General features: G+C 42.7%; 1 protein-coding gene across 1 annotated transcript in view; it reads right to left on the bottom strand.

The window, feature by feature from the left end:
- The window catches only part of cibar1 (CBY1 interacting BAR domain containing 1), a 40,872-nt gene extending 24,876 nt beyond the window's left edge, over positions 1–15,996 (bottom strand). Inside the window, exons 1-4 of the mRNA XM_007902697.2 lie at positions 15,922–15,996; positions 1,873–1,916; positions 1,065–1,299; positions 620–688 (exon numbers count right to left, since the gene is read on the bottom strand). Coding sequence (XP_007900888.2) covers positions 620–688; positions 1,065–1,299; positions 1,873–1,916; positions 15,922–15,996 — 423 coding nt within the window. The remainder of the gene's footprint in view (positions 1–619; positions 689–1,064; positions 1,300–1,872; positions 1,917–15,921) is intronic.
- Between the last annotated feature and the right edge of the window lie 3,112 nt (positions 15,997–19,108).

The following is a 19,108-nucleotide window of genomic DNA, read 5'->3' on the forward strand; positions in this document are numbered from 1 at the left end:
CCCCATGTTGGGATTTGGAATAACATATTTGAAACTCCAATGCAGTCCTGGGGTGTCTTGCATTGTCGGAGGTGCGATACTTAAACTGGGGTACTGTCTGCAGTTCAGATGGATATTAAAAATCTGTCAGCAATAGCAACCTGGAGGATTGCGACCCCGTTTGCTCGGGAACTGGCTCACAAATACTCTTAAGTATGATAATCGCGTTCCACATGATATGGCTTTCAGACATCCCGGGCTGACTAAAAGAAACCTAAAAGATTATTTGTTTATAGTAACTTGTGAACAAATGTTTCACAAATGGTGTCCTGTTTTGCTGATTTGAGACTGAAAGGGACAAGTCAGAACAAAGCATTTATGGATCAACAAGAGATTCTTCTACTGTGCAGCAGAGAAATTCTCCGCCTGATAACTCCGAGCACTTTTGCAGGAAATAAGTGATTGAACTCACTCATTGCTCACAGATAACTTAGCTCAATTAGAGCTCACTTAAACAGACTCATTAGTTGTACCAAATATTCTAGGTTACAAAGCAATTACTAACATTCATTATAAACATTACAATTGTTTGTTCTCGCCACTGTGAACACTTACTTTTCTTTCGCTACGTATGACTTACCCTTTTTAGCTTGGTAATGTTACCATATTTCTTGAATGGTTCTATAACTTTAGCTTCCAGCCTTTCAACCTAGAAAATAAAAACAGAATCATTTCTAAACAGAGTGAAAATGCAGGGAAATATATACAAAAGTGTGCAGAGCTTGGTAGAAACAGAAGGGAAGCTCAGAGGGGCAATGACCTCTGTAATATTCATAAAATAAAAGTAAAACAGAGTAAAACATGATTGGCTTCAAAAGCTCTGCTTTGCACCTAATCAGCAACACATTATTTCTTGCAAATACTACAATTAAAAATTGATTAAACGTTAATACATTGGGGTTGAGCACATTTTTGACTCCATATCTATAACCACTGCAAGTCCTCTCTCTCTCTCTTTCACACACGCAGAGTCTAAAAATGACCAAGTCTAGTTAGCAGGCAATTAAATGAGTACAATTGCTCACCTGCGCTTGTCGATAATCTTGCACTGTTGCAAGCTGATCTGCAAAGTTGACCAGGCCAGATTTCACATTAGGAGTTTCCGTTTCAGCATATGTTCGGATTTCTTTCACCAAGAGATCAGATTTGTCACGCAGCCTAGCAGTTTTTCGTACATAGGCTGCAAATAAGCCGCAGAATTCACCAAAGTACTTTTCCACATTTGCAACAGTGCTCTGAATATATTTGTTTTGATTGTCTCTGAAAATGTAAAGAGAAATATCATGAAGAATCTTTAGATGTCTCAGTAAGTGGAACTTTGCATCTTTGCAAGTAGAACCTTGATTATCTACTTCACTTGCATTTCCGAAGTGCTACGGAATTTAAAATAGTTCTCAAATCATCTTTTATCAATTAGATAATCATATCAATCTGCCTTTTCAATGACTGAATTTAACTTTACTTTTACTCCCCTGCCCAAACCCCACACGCATTCCTCTCTATCTCTCTTGACAGCACTACTCATGCTGCTGACTGCCACAGATGTCATCAGACCTCAAAGTACCTTGCCTGACATGCCCAAGCCTATTATCTTCATTGGAATATTCCATTCGCAACTCATCCTAATCTTGTCTTCATACATGATATACGTACATATCTAGATAAGGACCATCCTTATTTAGATATCATAAAATAAAAGTGAAATAGAGTAAAACAAGATTGGCTTCAAAAGCTCTGCTTTGCAATCAGGCAAAAAGTTATTTTTTGCAAATATTAAAATTGAATACTGATTAAACATGTGGAGTCCTGTAACTTAGTGGTTAAAGCACTCGCCTCACAAGCGAGAGACCTGGGTTCGATTCCCGGCAGGCGAATCGCTGGGCAAATTTCCTTACTCCATACACCTCTGTTCACCTAGCAGTAAGTAGGAAACTGGTTGTTAGTCAATTGGTGGATCGCTTTTCCCGGGGTAATAGTCCCTTCCAAAAAATAAGTAAATAATAATAATTTGGTCACTCAATCCACGACTGTTTGTGGGACACTGCTATGCGCAATTGGCTCCAGCGTTTTGCCAACAAAAATATGCAGTTAAGTCACTTTACAGTATATTCTGTAAAGCGCTTTGAGACGTCTTGAAGACGTGATAAGGCGCTATATCAAATGCAAAGATTATTATTATCCATTAAAATAGTTTCCCCCCCAACATAAAATAATCATACATTTTGGTGATTTATTTTAGATCATCAAAAAATAACTTTCTATAGCAGGCCAGAACTATTAACTTTATTTTCCGGATAAATAACGTTTTTTGATTAAGGTAACAAATCTGACAGATCTTTTCGCATCGAGAATTGACACATGATGGGATGCAACACAAAACTGAACGCACATGCATTCCCAGAACCCAGTCACAAATTACACGATGTGCTCATTAATTAAATAATCCTTGCATTTCAATATTGTGTCTTATCACATCAGCAAAACATTTTAAAGTGCTTCACAGGATTTACTGTAGACAAACTGTATTCTCTTTCCATGTTGGGATGACTGCTCACCATTCTGCTCACAAGGCGTTCCTGGTACAGTACCTGTTATCCACCTGGAATACTCAAACCTACACGTCAGAAGTCAAATGACCCACTGAGATTTGGGTGAATTAAACTACTCCTGAAACCACTTCCTCAGGGTGCTGAGGGGAGGGGGTTGTTCCAGCACAACTCGGAATGGCTCAAAATTTCATTGCAAATTTTGTTTCCAACTCATCAGGAAGAGTGCAGTATGAACTCAACATGATTAAAGAGCTGGATAAATATCTGGGCATGAAATGATTTGAAGGTTTAATTGCTGAGGACAAATGATGGAATACTATACAGAACGTGATGATTCCTGAGTTGTTGGGAAAATGGAAATGATTTCCAAAGGAAAACAATTGACTGAGGATGAACAATGCAAGATAACAAATTGGATAGCTTTCCTCTAGCAGGCACAAAATAATTGTACGGAAGAAACTAATAAATGTGTTGGGTCGAGTGCCCAATACAATACTTGGTCTGTGGAAGGAGTTGGCTTGATGCATTGAATGGTCTATTTACGTTTTAGGTTTTATTTTTATTCAACAGTCATAATATCTCTCACATTTCAGCTGTTCAGTGTGATTTGTCACAATTACAACCAGTTATACGGTTCAGAAAACAGAACAATCCCATTTATCCCTTCCTTTCAACTTGAAAACTTTGGATTGGAAAATGGGGCTCAAAATAAATAATAAAACCAATTTCTGATATGTTTGTGAGCCATAAATAAATTGTGACACCAGAATCGTTTCCCTGTTTACCATCGTGGAGTCTTACTTATGGGAATTCCCTGGACTGAGTAAAACATTCTCATTTTGCTGCATATACTGTAAAATCTATGTGAAATTTATTAAAGATGGATAGAGTGAATATTCCCACACTGCATTCTCAATTACAAACACAAATTTAGGGACAAAGCCAAACAAATCACAAAAGGCCTGAAAAATGTTTGTTTTCAGAAATTACAAAATACAAAAATACAAAATTACATTTGTAAAGCACCTTTCACGTCGAGAGGACCAAGGCGTTGGACAGTTAGGGGTTTGGACCCAAGCTGGAGGTTGGGATTGGGGAGGGTAGGAGAGTGGTCGTAAGGCTCAGTCAAAGAGGAAGATTTTGAAACGCGCCTTGAAGGAGTCAAGGGAGAGAGCGAGGTGAAAGGAATGTGGGATGGAAGCCCTAGGGTGAGGGCAGAAAGGCTGAAGGCTCGACTGCCGATGATGGAGCAGGCCCCAGACTGCTGAGAGGAGGGAGCGGACAGGTTGATATGGGGTCAGCAGTCAAAGATATAGAAGGGGGCAAGGCCATGGAGGGCCTTGAAGGCGAGGACGAGGATTTTGAATTCTATCCTCTGGAGGATGGGGAGCCAGTGGAGCTGGGCAAGGTTGGGTGTGATGAGGTCACGGAGCCTGGTGCGTGAGAGGACATGAGCTGCAGAGTTCTGGATGATCTGCAGCTTGGGGAGGGAAGAGTTGGGAAGGCCGACAAGGAGGAAATTGGCATAGTCGAGCCTAGATGTGACGATTGCATGGATGAGGGGATTGGTGGCCTGGGAGATGAGGCAGTAGCGAAGTCGGGCAGTGTTGCAGAGGTGAGGGCAGATACAAGGGTCATGGCATGGATATGGGGTAGAAAGGATAGTTGGGGGTCAAACAAGACCCCAAGGTTCCAGACTGGCTCAGTGAGGTGGAGTGTGCAACCATGGATGGTGATGCTCTCAGTCCCTGAGTTGTGAAGGCACTGACGGGAGCCAATCAGGAGGCCTCGGTCTTGATGATGTTCAACTGTAGAAAGTTAGCTCCCATAATAATAATATGATACTCCTTGCGTTTGATATAGCACCTTATAGCAGGTCTTCAAGAAGTTTCAAAGTGCTTCACAGAATATACTGTAAAGTGAATTGACTATATTTTGTGTGCGAATCGCGACAGCCATCTGCAAACAACTGCGTTCCACACACTGTTGTGGATTGAGTGCCCAAACTATTATTATTTAAGTACTCAAAGGGTTAATTAAATACTCAAATGGTTAATTAAATCAAAATCATAAATGATTGTATTTGGTTTTTTTTACAATACAAATACAACAGGCCATTCGTATTTTTCAAAGAGAAATCTATCTCCTGAAAATCAAAGAAGCTGATAAGATTGTTCATCATCAAAATCTTGAAAATGAATTGGTATTCATGAATGTGTCCAGAATCTGACCACACACTGGTCTTGAGGTCGGTATTTATTTGTGCAGTCAATATGTATCAGTCAGCCTGGCTCAGTTGGTAGCACTTTGTCTCTGAGTCAGTAGATTTGGGTTCACAAGCCCCACCTTGAAACTCAAACTCAATGTAGTCTATGTTTAAACTCCAATGCAGTGCTGGGGGTGTCACATTGTCTGATATATGTTCCTTTGCATAAGACATTAAACCAAGGTCTCATCTGAGTGTTCAGGTAGAGGTTAAATAATAATAATCCTTGCATTTGATATGGTGCTTTATCATGTCTTCGAGATGTCTCAAAGCACTTCACAGAATATACTGTAAACAACAACAACGACAACAAAAGAGCGCCTTTCACGTCGGGAGGACGTCCCAAAGCGCTGAACAGTCAGATGTCGGGGCCCGAGCATGGGGGAGGGGTGGTGTAGGGGTGAGGGAAGGCAGAGAGGTGGGAGGGAGACCAAAGGCATGGTCAAAGAGAAGGGTCTTGAGACCGGCCTTGAAAGAGGCAAGGGAGGAAGCGAGGCAAAGGGACCGTGGGATGGAGTTCCAGAGTGTGGGAGCAGAGAGGCTGAAAGCCCGGTCACCAATGGTAGGGTGGATCGGGCGGGAGACTTGGATCAGACCAGAGACTGATGAATGGAGGGAAGCGGACAGGTTGGTAGGGAGTCAGCAGGTCAGAGAGGTAGGAGGGGGCAAGGCCATGGATGGCCATAAAAGTGAGGACAAGGATCTTGAACTTAATCCTCTGGGGGATGGGGAGCCAGTGGAGTTGGGCGAGGGTGGGAGTGATGGGGTCACGGATCCTGGTGCATGAGAGTTCCTGACTGGCTTCCGACGGGCTTAGTGAGGTTGAGTGTGCAGCTGTGGAGGCTGATGCTGCCAGAGCCTGAGGTGCGGAGGCGCTGGCGGGAGCCAATCAGGAGGGCCTCAGTTTTGCTGACGTTGAGTTGGAGAAAGTTGGCCCTCGTCCAGGACTTGATGTCGGACAGGCAGTCGGTCAGGATGCCAGTAGTCCTGGAGTTCAGGGTGGAGGCAGAGAGGTAGAGATGGGTGTCATCCGCATACATGTGAAAATTTACCCCATGTCTGCAGATGACGTCACCAAGGGGGAGCATATAGAAGGTGAAGAGAAGTGAATTGACCGTAGATTCTGTGGGCAAAACGTGGCAAACAATTGCACACAGCAGCGTCCCACAAACAGTCGTGGATTGAGTAGCCAGTATTTTTTCTTTTTTTTAAGGAATTATTACCCCCGGAAAAGTGATCTGCCAATTGACTAACAGCTGGGGTCCTATTTGCTGCTAGGTAAACAGAGGCTTGTGGAGTAAGGAAACTTGTCCAACGTTTCGTCCTGCTGGCAATTGAACCCAGGTCTCTCACTTGCGAGGCGAGTGCTCTAACCACTGAGCTGCAGGACTCCACTGCAGATCCCAAGGCACTATTTGAAAAGAAAAGGGAGTTTTTTCCAGTGTCCTGGAACAACAATCCTCCAAATAAAATCAATCATTCGCATTTGTTTCATGGCTGTTTGTAGGAAATTAGGTTGCCTACAAATACACAGACACTCCACCTCACAGCAAATCCTGTAAAGGGCTTTGGGACATCCTCTCAAGGTGAAAAACTATACCAACTGCAAGGATTATTATTATGACCAAAAGTATACATATTGTATTCATATTTGTGATATTCATACAAAGGCAAGTGATATTCAAGTACTGTATTTCAAAACATAAGAGTAAAAATTCCATTCAGTGTGTACCCTTGGGGTCAAGTGACTCAAGGAGAAATTCTACTTATGGACAACACCACAAAATACTGAATGGAATCTTTACCTATTAATTTGGAGGGATACCCAAGAGATGCCTTAGAACCCTTGGTTTAGGGAAGGGAAAAATAATCAGGTTTACTGCTCCTGGTCATGATCTAGACATTTTTTCTTGGAAGTTTGTTTTTATGAAGTTCTGATCAAACAAGGCAAGAGTGTATTTAGCTGTTCTGTTGTTCAGAACAAAAAAACTCTACCAGTGCTCATAGTTAAGGCTGAATAGTGACTAGTATACTTAACAATATTCCAACATATCAGTAATAATCCTTACATTTGGCTTTCATGTTAGGAGGACATCTCAAAGTGTTTCACAGGAATTACTGCAAAATGAAGTGATTGTGTATTTTGTGGGCAAATGTGGCAGCCAGCTTGTGCACAGCAATGTCTCACACGACAGCTATGGAAAGATTGACCAATTTTATTGGGGTATTGTTGGCAAGGACACAGAGAAACCTTTTTTTAAAAGTGCCCCAGAATTTTTAACATCCACATGAACAAGCAAACGTCCTTGGTTTAATGCTTCATCCATAAGACGGCATCTCCCACAGTGCAGCATGTCTTAGCATGGCATTGGAGTGTCAGCCTAGACAGTGTGATTCCAAGTCCCAATGTGGGGCTTGAACCCACAACCTTCTGACTCAGAGGCGAGAGTGCTACTAACTGAGCCAGGCTGACATGCAATGCCTTTGAGGATGCGTGACTCTTGGAAAAATCACATGGGTCCTTGGTTTAATGTTTCATCCATAGGACGGCATCTCTCACAATGCAGCATGTCCTAGCACGGCCTTTGAGGATGTATGACTCTGGGAAAAATCACATTAGTGGTCAATACTGCCAAACGTTGAACAAAATGTATACCTATTAGTTGGGATGAATACCCAGTACCTTTGGGAAACAAGTGGAAAAACATTACCAAGATATATACAATAGCAATACCTGGTGGTTATTAAATTTGTTGAATGTACAATACAACAACAACAAAAATTACATTTGTATAGCGCCTTTCACGCTGGGAGGAAAGCCCAAGGTGCTGGACAATCAGTGTTTCAAACCCGAGCTGGGGGGCGGGATCGGGAAGGGTGGATGGCAGGGGATGAAGGAGGGTGACCGAAGCCACGGTTGAAAAGGAGGGTCTTAAGACAGGTCTTGAAGGAGGCAAGGGAGGGGGACGAGGTGGAGGGAGTGCAGGATGAAATTCCAGAGGGTGGGGGCAGAGTGGGTCAGGCGAGGCAGCGGATGTGAAGCAGGCCGGAGCCCGCTGAGCGGAGAGAGGGAGCAGGTTGGTAGGGAGTTAGGAGATCGCAGAGGTAGGGGGAGTAATAATAACAATAATAATAATAATGATCCTTGCATTTGATATAGCGTTTTTCACATCTTCTGGACATCTCAAAGCGCTTCACAGAATATGCTGTAAAGTGAATTGACCGTATATTTGTGGGCGAAAGGCCATGGTGGGCTTTGAAATTGAGGACCAGGATATTGAACTGTATCCTCTTTGTGATGGGAACTACTACCTCCTCCGTGCTCCCTCTCAGGCCTCCTCAATCTTCATATCAAATGCCAAGTGTGAGGAGGTCATGGACTTCTTCTCTTCTAAAATACTTAACATCCGCCAGGCAGCCTCATCCACCTGCCTCTTGTCACCCACCACCATACCCTTTCTGTTCCCCTCACCCTCCCCATCATCTGCTCCTACCACCACCCACATCCTACATTCCTTCCTCCCCATCTCTCCCTCCTCCCTCTCACCCACCATCATCTCTATGAAACCCACCACCTGCTGCCTCGACCCCCTCCGCACCAACTTGCTGGTCACTCAGCTCCCCCTCCTCTGCCCACTACTGGCTGACATCATCAACCAGTCCCTCTCCTCTGGATCAGTCCCTGCCTCCCTCAAAACTGCTGTCATCACCCCCCTCATGAAAAAACCCTCCCTAGATCCCTCAAACCCCAGTCACTAATGCTCTATTTCTAACCTACAAATATATATATATATCAAATGCAAGGATTATTATTATTATTATTATTAACCTGCCCTTCCTCTCAAAAGTCCTAGAATGCATTGTTGCCAATCAACTTCGCACACACCTCTCCTCCCACTCCCTCTTCGAACCTCTCCAGTCCGGTTTCCTCCCTGCCCACAGTACAGAGACTGCGCTTGTGAAAGTCACAAGCAACATCCTCTCTATCTGTAACCAGGGCTCCCTCTGCCTTCTTGTCCTCCTGGACCTCTTCATCGCGTTCGACACAGTCGATCACGCCATCCTCCTCCACCGCCTTTCCTCCGTCATCCACTTCAGTGGGACCGTACTCACCTGGTTCGAGTCCTACCTCACAAACCGCCAGCAGTACATCTGCACAAACGGCTTCTCCTCCCGCCCTCACCTGATTACCTGTGGGGTACCCCAAGGATCCATCCTTGGCCTCCTACTCTTTCTGATCTACATGTTTCCTCTTGGGGATGTCATCCACAAACATGGGGTACATTTCCAAATGTATGCGGATGACACCCAGCTCTATTTTTCCACCTCTCTTTGCGACCCCCAGTCCCCTGATGTTCTGTCAGCCTGCCTGTCAGACCTCAGGAGCTGGATGAGCGCAAATTTCCTTCACCTGAACGTTGACAAGACGGAAACCATACTCTTTGGCTCTCATCAATGTCTAAAATCTCATGGTTCTTACCTCCTCCACCGACCTGACCTCCCCCTAAAACTCTCCAAACCTGTAGGCAACCTAGGCGCCAGATTCGACCCCCAATTATCCTTCCTCCCCCACATCCAGTCCCTCACCAGCACCGCCTTCTTCCACCTCCGACGTATCGCCCGTCTCCACCAATACCTTTCTCCAAAAGCCACTGAAACCCTGGTCCATGTCTTTGTCACCTCTTGGCTGGGCTATTCTAATGCCCTCCTCACCGGCCTCCCCTCCACTACCATTCACAAAATCCGGATTGTTCAAAACTCTGTCGCCCACATTCTCATCCACACCAAACTCCGCTCCCCGATTACCCCAGTCCTTGCCAAACTGCACTGGCTGCCTATCCCAGAGAGGATCAACTTCAAGATCCTGACCCTTGTCTTCAAATCCCTCCACTCCTCTGCACCCCCCTACCTCTCTGACCTCCTCTCTCCTCAAAACAGTGCCCGTTGCCTTCGTTCCTCCGGGTCTGACCTCCTCCTTGTCTTCCGAATCCTCCGCTCCACCCTTGGCGGCCGTTCCTTCAGCCAATATGCCCCGAGGCTCTGGAATTCCCTTCCTCACTCCTTTTACCTCACTCCCTCTCTCCCTATTTTCAGGTCTCTGCTGAAGACCTTTCTTTTCGACTGCATCTTTGGCCACCTTCCTCCCCCTCCCCCTGGCTCGGCCCCGGGATCCGTTACTCTGAAGCGCTCTGAGATGCCGTCCGGTGTGGAGGGCACTATATAAATACAAGTTGTTGTTGTTGTTGGAGTCGGGCGAGGATGGACGTAATAGGGTCACAGAGCCTGATTAGGGAGAGAACATGGGCTGCAGAGTTCTGGATGATCTGCAGCCTATGGAGGGAGGAGTTGGGGAGGCCGACAAGCAGGGAGTTTGCGCAGTCGAGCCTGGATGGTATGAATGTGGGTATGACAGTCTCAGCAACCTGCGGTGTGAATCAGTGGCGGAGCCGGCAAAGTTGCGGATGTGGGGAAAGGCAGAGCTGGGGCATGGCACAGATGTACCAGATTAATAGGGTCTCCTATAATGAGCTGATTGCTAAAGAGATCTTCACTGTGGGAAGTTATTATGCTAGAACCCACTGACTATTTTAAATAGTTGAATACATTCCTGACTAGATTTTAAAAATCCCCCAAGGCTTATTGTTATGCACTTTCTTCCTTTCTCTTCTGAGTTAAATTTCATGTCTTGCTTCCCCCCTTAGCTCTCATGAAGCTGCTTCAAGTTGCAAAGCTCTTTCAAAGTCTGCTCCTTTAACTCGTTTGAGCTGGTCACATCGCCCACCATTCTTTGCAATCACCCTCTAAAAGATCTTGTCTCAATTTGAGGTTGGAACCAAGACAATTCAACCTCAAATTGAATGCAAATTTCACCTGTTTCTGTATAGTCTAGATCTTCCTTCGCAAAAGATTTGAGAAGTTATAAATAATGCAAAAAACTCTACCTTTCCTCCTCTACCCTCAACTCCACGACCACCGATGTCCTGACAGCTGCCTGTCCGACATCGAGTCCTGGATGAGAGACAACTTTCTTCAGCTCAACGTGCGAAAAACCGAGGCCCTCCTGATTGGCTCACGTCAGCGCCTCCGCACCTCAGGCGCTGACACCATCAGCATCCAAGGCTGCACTCTCCACCTCTCAAAGCCAGTCAGGAACCTCGGCGTTTTGTTCGACCCTGAGCTGTCCTTTCTCCCTCACATCCGTACCACAACTGGCACCGCCTTCCATCACCTCCGGAACATCGCCAGACTACGGCACTACCTCACCCCTCACGCTGCTGAAACCCTGGTTCACGCCTTTGTCACCTCAAGGCTGGACTATGGGAACTCTCTCCTCGCCGGCCTTCCCGGCACCTCCCTCCACAAGCTGCAGGTCATTCAGAACTCTGCAGCTCGTGTACTGTCCCGCACCAGGCTTCGGGACCACATCACTCCCACCCTCGCTCGCCTCCACTGGCTCCCCATCCTCCAGAGGATCGAATTCAAGATCCTCATCCTCACCTACAAGGCCATTCACGGCCTTGCTCCCTCCTACCTCTCCGACCTACTATCCCCCTACCTACCTGCCCGTACCCTCCGTTCCTCTGGCTCCGGTCTGCTCCACATCCCCCGCCCCAACCGCCCTACCATCGGTGCCGGGCCATCAGCCTCTCAGCCCCCAGGCTCTGGAACTCCATCCCCCAGTGCCTTCGCCGCCTCCTCCCTTTCCTCCTTCAAGGCCGGTCTCAAAACCTTTCTCTTTGACCGTGCCTTCAGCTCCCCTCTCGACTCTCTTCCCCCTCCTCGCTCCCTCCCTTCCCTCCCCTCACCCTGACCATTTCCCCCCTCCTCGCTCCCTCCCTTCCCTCCCCTCACCCTGACCATTTCCCCCCTGCTCGGGTCATGACCCAACTGTGCAGCGCCTTGGGACGTCCTCCTGACGTGAAAGGCGCTTTATAAATGGAATCTTGTTGTTGTTGTTGTTGTTGTTGAAACCCTGGGCCATCGTCAGCAAGCTTTCAATGTTAATAATAATAATAACCATTACATTTAGTATAGTGCATTTCACATTAGTCTCAATGCGCTTCACAGGATTTACTGCCTAGTTTGGAAACTGTGCATTTGGAGGTGATCAAATGATGAGGATTAATGGATGCTGTCTAATATCTAAACACCACCCCCCTCCCTTGGGCTGTCTTTGAGGACATCGATTTCAGTTAACTCAGTACAGGTCAGCGATCAAACCTTCCTGGTCTGTATGGTTCAGTATCAAGTACATGGCGATTACAATACCACTTGCAGTAACATTTTGTTTTATTCAATCATATCTAATTCTGAAAGGAACCCTAATTGCAATGGGAGGATCTCCTATATAAAATTTAGTGATGACTGACTGAACAGTTTAAAAGCGACGGCAGTGATGATAAATTGAAAGTGCTACTGTCATCTTAGATTTGCTGAGATTGTGTCCAGTTTCAAAACAAAACAAGACTGTGGTGTTGAAAAATTCTGTATAAAATGCTGTGATAATAATAATCCTTGCATTTGATGCGATGATTGACTTAATGCAGTGCTTAAAAAATGATGTGTGCTTTTGGCCAATAGTGGATGATCTTATCAGTTTCTCAACAAATACACTAAGCAGCAGGGTCAGAGAAGACGTTTAAATAGCATTACATCTTCTTAGAAAGCTACAAAATGTTCAGAATGTACTTAAAATGNAAAAAATGAAGATATTTAAACACGAGTTTACTGAGATATCAAAAATTGTAACATCAATCACTGCTTTTATCTAACACCAGCCATAATTCTAAACATATGTCAGCAGCTGACTGATGCTGAAGGAAACAGGTCATTTATTTTATAATACAGAAGATAATTTCCTATTGCACTATCTTCAAGTACCTAAGGCATGGCACTCAACAGCTGCCATGTCTGTGCTTCATTGTATTTCAATTTTAGGCAAAAAAAATTTAATTATGTTTAATGTTCCATGTTATGGAGAGAGTTTTTTTTCCAGTTAATAACAGACTGTTGTAAGCCCAGGCAATTTTCTTCATTAGTGTGAAATGAATGCAGTTGTTATGTTCTATAGTTTCAGAATAACTAATGTGTCTATTTTATGCAGGGGACATTTTATAAGGTTAAAATACTTAATTTTGCTTCAAGTGTGTAGAGCAATCATCCTTTATTGCTACTGGTGGTTATTTTCTTGCTGCCTGGGAGAATTCTTTGTAATTTCATTTGTGCAAAATAGTTTTACATAGTAGGTGCTAAAAGCATTAGACCATCATTAACTTTGGGGCCTGTGGTAAGTTTTTGCACTAAAATATATTAAATATATATTTTTTAGTTCAGCTGATGTTTCAAGTGTAGGAGTTGCTTTGAACACTTCTGCTTATGCATTATAAAGTATTTTTACAAATAGTCGTGCAACTTTGAAAGGAATGAACATATCGACCATGACAATTATGATGCTCACTCACAATACTTTCTAGGTTTACAATCAAAGGCCTTTTTGATGCTCACACTATTCAACAAAACACATGCATACATTTTGGTTAGTTCTCCCTTGGGTTTATAGCTAGGTTGGGGAAAAAACATGATAAATTACATCTCATCATATGGTAAGTGTGCCTCCTGCTGGTTTAGTGCCATTGATTGTAAAGAAGACGCTTCTTCCTTGCTTGCCTTCTAAGGTGATACCAGAGGATAATGTGCCACGCTAAAGTCCTGTCTATTCAGGTGCACATTAAATATCCCATGATACTATTTGTAAAGAGAACGGAGTTTCTCTTGGTATCCTAGCCAATGTCTTCCAGATAAAATTGTTAATTTACTTCATGGCTGTTTGCCTTATCAGATCATTGAAATGTCTCAATGTGCTTCAGCACTCTGAGATGCTACCCTGGATGAAAGGCGCTATATAGATGAAAAAAATTGTGGTTGTTGTTTGTGGGATGTTGAAGTGTGTAAACTGGCTGCCATGTTCATCTATGAAAACATAGTTACTACACTTTACAGTAAGATCCTGTGAAGCTCTTTTGAAACGACATGCTAAGGCGCTATATGAAATACAATGATTTATATGCTGAAATTCTGTTAAATACTCAATTTGACAGTGAAAATGATTCAATAAACTAAATTACTCATATAACTGGACTAAATATAAGAGGAGACTCAAACTCCTGGAGCTTGGCCGCTCCTCACCGGAATCGGAAGCAAACTCTTCCAATCAGACCTATCCTCACTCGCACATGACCAACTGACTACACGCTAGTGACTCGCTGGGGAGTGAGGGGAGGGGAGGGGAAAGGAGGAGAAGGCAATGGCAACATTTGTTCTGGATTATAGAAGGTAGTGATTTGAGACTATGCATTTATTCGGACTCAGATTAATTGATTTTATACGAATGGTCACAGGGAAAATTATTTAACAAATTTTATATCTGGTGTTGAATTAAACAATCTATTTTTAGATTAGATGTGCAAATGGTTTGGGATTTCTAAATTCTATTCAACAAACCAAACTATCCAACGATGTTCAATAAACTGAATTTCACAGTACGTGCAAACTATTGTTGAAATAGATGTAAGCCAGTGTCATATAACCCTGAGATCATGGGTAAAAATTAAATTATTTTAAAATATAATTGCTCCTGACATTTTGAAAATATTTATAAATCATAGTCATAAACCCTCCACAAGGGGACAGATGCAGAAAAAAAAGGTTGCAGGTATCTTTCGTAGGAGATACAAAACTCCAAGGATGATTAGACATTCATTCTCCAAACTAATTGGAACCAGAGGTGTTCAGATATTCAAGCATCAATTAATATAACGTGCTCCAGGGATTATATTCCAGGATGCACTATAGGAAAAAAACTATATAAACTAGCTGAATAAATGTATATAAACTAAACAAATCATTGGCTCTTCACTGTATTCAGGTAAAGTAAGCAACTGCTGCCAGGTGATATCCCGTATCAGATGTAAAGAGATTCAAATACATATCTCTTTTCTATGAATTTCACTGGCTGGGTTATTTTTGAATCACCAACAAAGATTTTCTGAAGGCTTGAAATTGATCAGGTTTCCAGCTGCAGCTGAGATACTTAATTTAAGTGTAAAGTTTAAAAAATTTCAAAAGAGCTACATTTCTGTAAAGTTGGCTTTGGTACCTTGCTATTCAGTAAAAAGAATCATTGAGGCATACGGCAGTGGCAGATAACTTTTAAGGATTTCTATTTCTCCTCTCCTGTCAAGCATACCAGTCAAGGTTGAATCCTATACTCTCAATACAGGCAACTATCACATTCCCATTGATTATTGCTTGAGGGATGCAAGCTCCTGATGCTAATTTAGTTATTTAACTGTCACATTACTCTGGGAGCACACTGCAGCCATGCTGTTATCAGCTTCAGGTTTTAGAACAGAAAGAAGCTTAAGGTCTTTATTGCAACTGCAAAATTGTGTGTTACAATAATGATGTAAATTACAATGGTTGACGTAATTTGGGGAGTTAAGGGGTAAACAAAGTTACTTGTACACTCTGAATTCCCACAGATTTTTATTGATTTTATTGGAGATACAATGTTTCAAGTACAAAACACTCAAAAAGTCTCAGTTTTGCATGAGTTGAGGGCAGATTGTCTATAAAACACAAATTGTGTCTTTCTCTCATACACAGCATGAATATATATACAGTATATGCTTCTTTGGAACACCATAAACTAGATGGTGTGTTCCTTGTGAACTCAAAAGAGAAAAATATCCAGGCAGAAAATATAAACATGTAGAATCCAACAAATGACTGAGTATAGGAGTTTGGCATCACTAGTTATATTAAATAATAACAAAATACCAGAAAAATTAAATTATTTACAATATTTAGTTCTATAACAATACAACTGTAGTCCATGCGATATGCAATGTGTTAACTTCTCTCTCATGTATGTTCATTAGAAAGTGGATCAAACAACAACAAATTTTTTTTTTAAAGACGTGTTTCACGTCAGGAGGACGTCCCAAGGCGCTGAAAGGGGAAGGGAGGTAGAGGTTAATGGTCCCACCCCTTTATACCTTGACTCACCTGAGGATCATGTTGCACCTGCACCTCTGAGAGCGTCTTTGCCTTGGAAGTGCAGTTATCATCGTTCCTCCTCATCTCTGAAACGTTTGGTGCTCCACAATGTGCTGTTCCAAGATCTACATTGCCCTCTGAGGTGCTTTAACTGGTGATGTGCAGTTGTACTGCTTGCTACAGAGTTGATTCTCGTGCAGGGGCCAGAGATTTGGGGAGGAGGATTTCAGCAAACAATCATTACCCAGGTCTCCCCCTTTCTTTGTTCCTCTCTGGAAAATCTGTCAAGATATAATAAACTGGTGGAACAGGCTCAATGGGCTGGATGGCCTCCCCCTGTTGCTGTTTTCCTATGTTCTAGTAAATTGTATGGAATGTGTTTAGGAATATCACAATTTTGACCCTAATAATTTGACTACATTTACTGGATTGAGGATTGGATTTATTGTACTGCAATAGTCATTGTCCATTCTGTTATTGGAAGCTCATATTTGGCATTCCTCAGTTTCCAGTTGGAAATGACCATTGTCTTTTGCTTGGCAGCTTGTCTTTTTGGTCAGCCTGGTATCTGACACACAGATATGCCAAGCAATATCCCACAAATAGTGGAACAGTATGGTTCCTGTTAAAGATTTATTAATATTACCATCAAAGAGCTCTCCCACCACCTCCAAAAAAGGAACTGATTTTAAAGATGGAAGACCTTTTTATGCTTACTCTTGTGTTGTAAGATACCTGTCCCCTGTCCAATTTCAGGATGGAAAAGTTGGCAACCTATGACAAACTGAATGCTCAGATTTCCAACCCACTGCTAATGGAGTCTTATCACGAATAAAACAGTCCTTAGCAATCACTGGTCACAGGAGAATAAGCTATGTTGCTGCATGATGTTTACTGCTGTGCTTAGTGCAAGCATAGCCAAACTTTGATTAACTTTACAAAATGCTAACTGCAAGAGGCCAACTAAGCCTAAGTAAGCAAATTAAGAAACAGTGAAAGGCTCATATAGCTTCATTGAGCTTAGCAAATATAAAGCTTAAGCAACCAACAAACAAAAGTAATTTTGTTGAGGTTTTCTACACTGGGTAAAAGTACTAACAACTATTCATCCAAGAGCTTTTCTTGAGATGTACAGAATGGTTGACAATGATACTTTATTTCACTCTAACCTCTGGATCAGAAGATTGGAGGTTTAAATCCTATAAAACTCATAGTTCAGGCTGACACTACTAAGGGACACTGCTTTTTGAGTGCCATCCTTCAGTTGAGACTTCAAACTGATGTCCCATCTGCCTGTTAAAATGGATATTAGAGATCCTATGGCATTAGAGGATGAATAACGTGTATTCTGGAAAGATGAGTCAATGGGGCGAGGTCCTTTTTCAAACCTCTCTTGAGAATTTCTAATGCTCAGGATCACTTTGGTTGCTCACCTATACATTCGATCAATGAAAATAATATCCTCCAAAATTTGCCTGTTATATACGAAAAAGGAAGATACTGTCTCTCAATATCCTAGCCAACAATCCTCCAGATAAAATTGTGCAGATGGCAAATTATCAGTACAAGTAACTGAAAATGCAATCCCAGAAGAAAATATTCAACACTTGTGCTTTCTTCCTCAACCTCTATAATAATAATCCTTGCATTTGATATAGCGCTTTTCACGTCTTCTAGATGTCTCAAAGCTCTTCACAGAATAGACTGTAATGTGAATTGACTGTATATTTGTGGGTGAAACGCGGCAGCCAATTGCGCATAGCAGTGTCCCACAAACAGTCGTAGATTGAAGTGACCAATTTATTATTGTTTTTTTACTTGAGGGATTATTATCAGTCGTGCAGCGTAAGGAAACTTGCCCAAGCATTCACCCTGCCGGGAATCAAACCCAGCTCTCTCGTTTTCAAAGCGATGCCTTGTTTACTCAATTCTATTCAGGAGGGGTCTTAGGTCCTTCATCATGGGATTACCATCTCTTCATATCCACTGTCCCCTCTTATGAATGACAGCATTAACTTTAAACATACAAGCAGTAGATCATTAGTCAGGGTAATTTCATTCTGTGAATATTGGTACAGGTACTGCATTATATTCACCCTATCTTCACTATAACGTATGGTTAATTTTCTATGCCATTACCTCGATAAGCATTGCATATTTCTAGACATATTTGCTGGCATGCATATTTCATGAGGATCATTAGCATGATCAATTTCCAAGCACACCTTCCCACAGAATAAAACAAAGTGCAGAAATTAACCTTTAACCAGTCATAGTGCAATGCCTCAGAATTTGGTTCATATCACTGATTTCCTTTCCAACCTCCCTGAGGGCACTCTGAGTCTCTAAGACCACATTGACCCAGCAGGTCACCTCCTGTGATGCTTGACGTCGACCCAGCATGGGCTTCCCACCCCCACCAGGAAGAACATCTTGTCACTCCAGAACAGCTTCCATAAGCACGTGCCTTGCCTGCAGGGAAATAGTACTTTTCTATTACGATGTTATGCTCCAAAAGTCTACACTCCACAGCTGGATTCCTCTTCCTTCCCAACACTCTCGACACATTTAATGTGAGATTGTATAATTTCCCAGCTTCGGTGTTCACAGTTTTACTGATTTTCACTCAGATTAATGTCCAAATCATTGATTACCCATATTTTGTTGTTTAAGAGAAATGTTGCAACACAGAGATAATAAAGTAGACAATAGTATCGTTTTTTGTTTATTTTGAGTACAGTTTGACATTTGCTCTGGAAAATATCTATGGGGTCTATTAAGCGCCATGTTGAAACCACAATTAAACCATGTGTAAATGCAATTACAGATACCCTTAATTATACAAAATTAACAACCAATTAAAAATTATTGCAAAAACAATTTTACATTTATATAATGCTGTTCACATTTGGAGGATGTCTCAAAGCGTTTCACAGAGTCAAATTCCATCTGTAATTCCACTTTACACATGTTTACATAGTTTCCACATGTCATAAAATACCACATCAACAAATTGCATTTATACAGTGCCTATCACTTTGGGAGGACCTCCCAACTTACTGGACAGTCGAGGGTTTGCACCCGAGCTAGGGGCTGGATTCAGGAGGGCTGGTTCTAAGGTGGGGGGGTGGGATTAAGTGGGGGAAGATGATTTAAGACAGAGTCAAGGAGGAAGGTCTTGAAGAACGAGGAAATG

The sequence above is a fragment of the Callorhinchus milii genome, unplaced genomic scaffold (genome assembly GCF_018977255.1).
Source record: "Callorhinchus milii isolate IMCB2004 unplaced genomic scaffold, IMCB_Cmil_1.0 Scaffold2, whole genome shotgun sequence".
NCBI classification, from domain to species: domain Eukaryota; kingdom Metazoa; phylum Chordata; class Chondrichthyes; order Chimaeriformes; family Callorhinchidae; genus Callorhinchus; species Callorhinchus milii.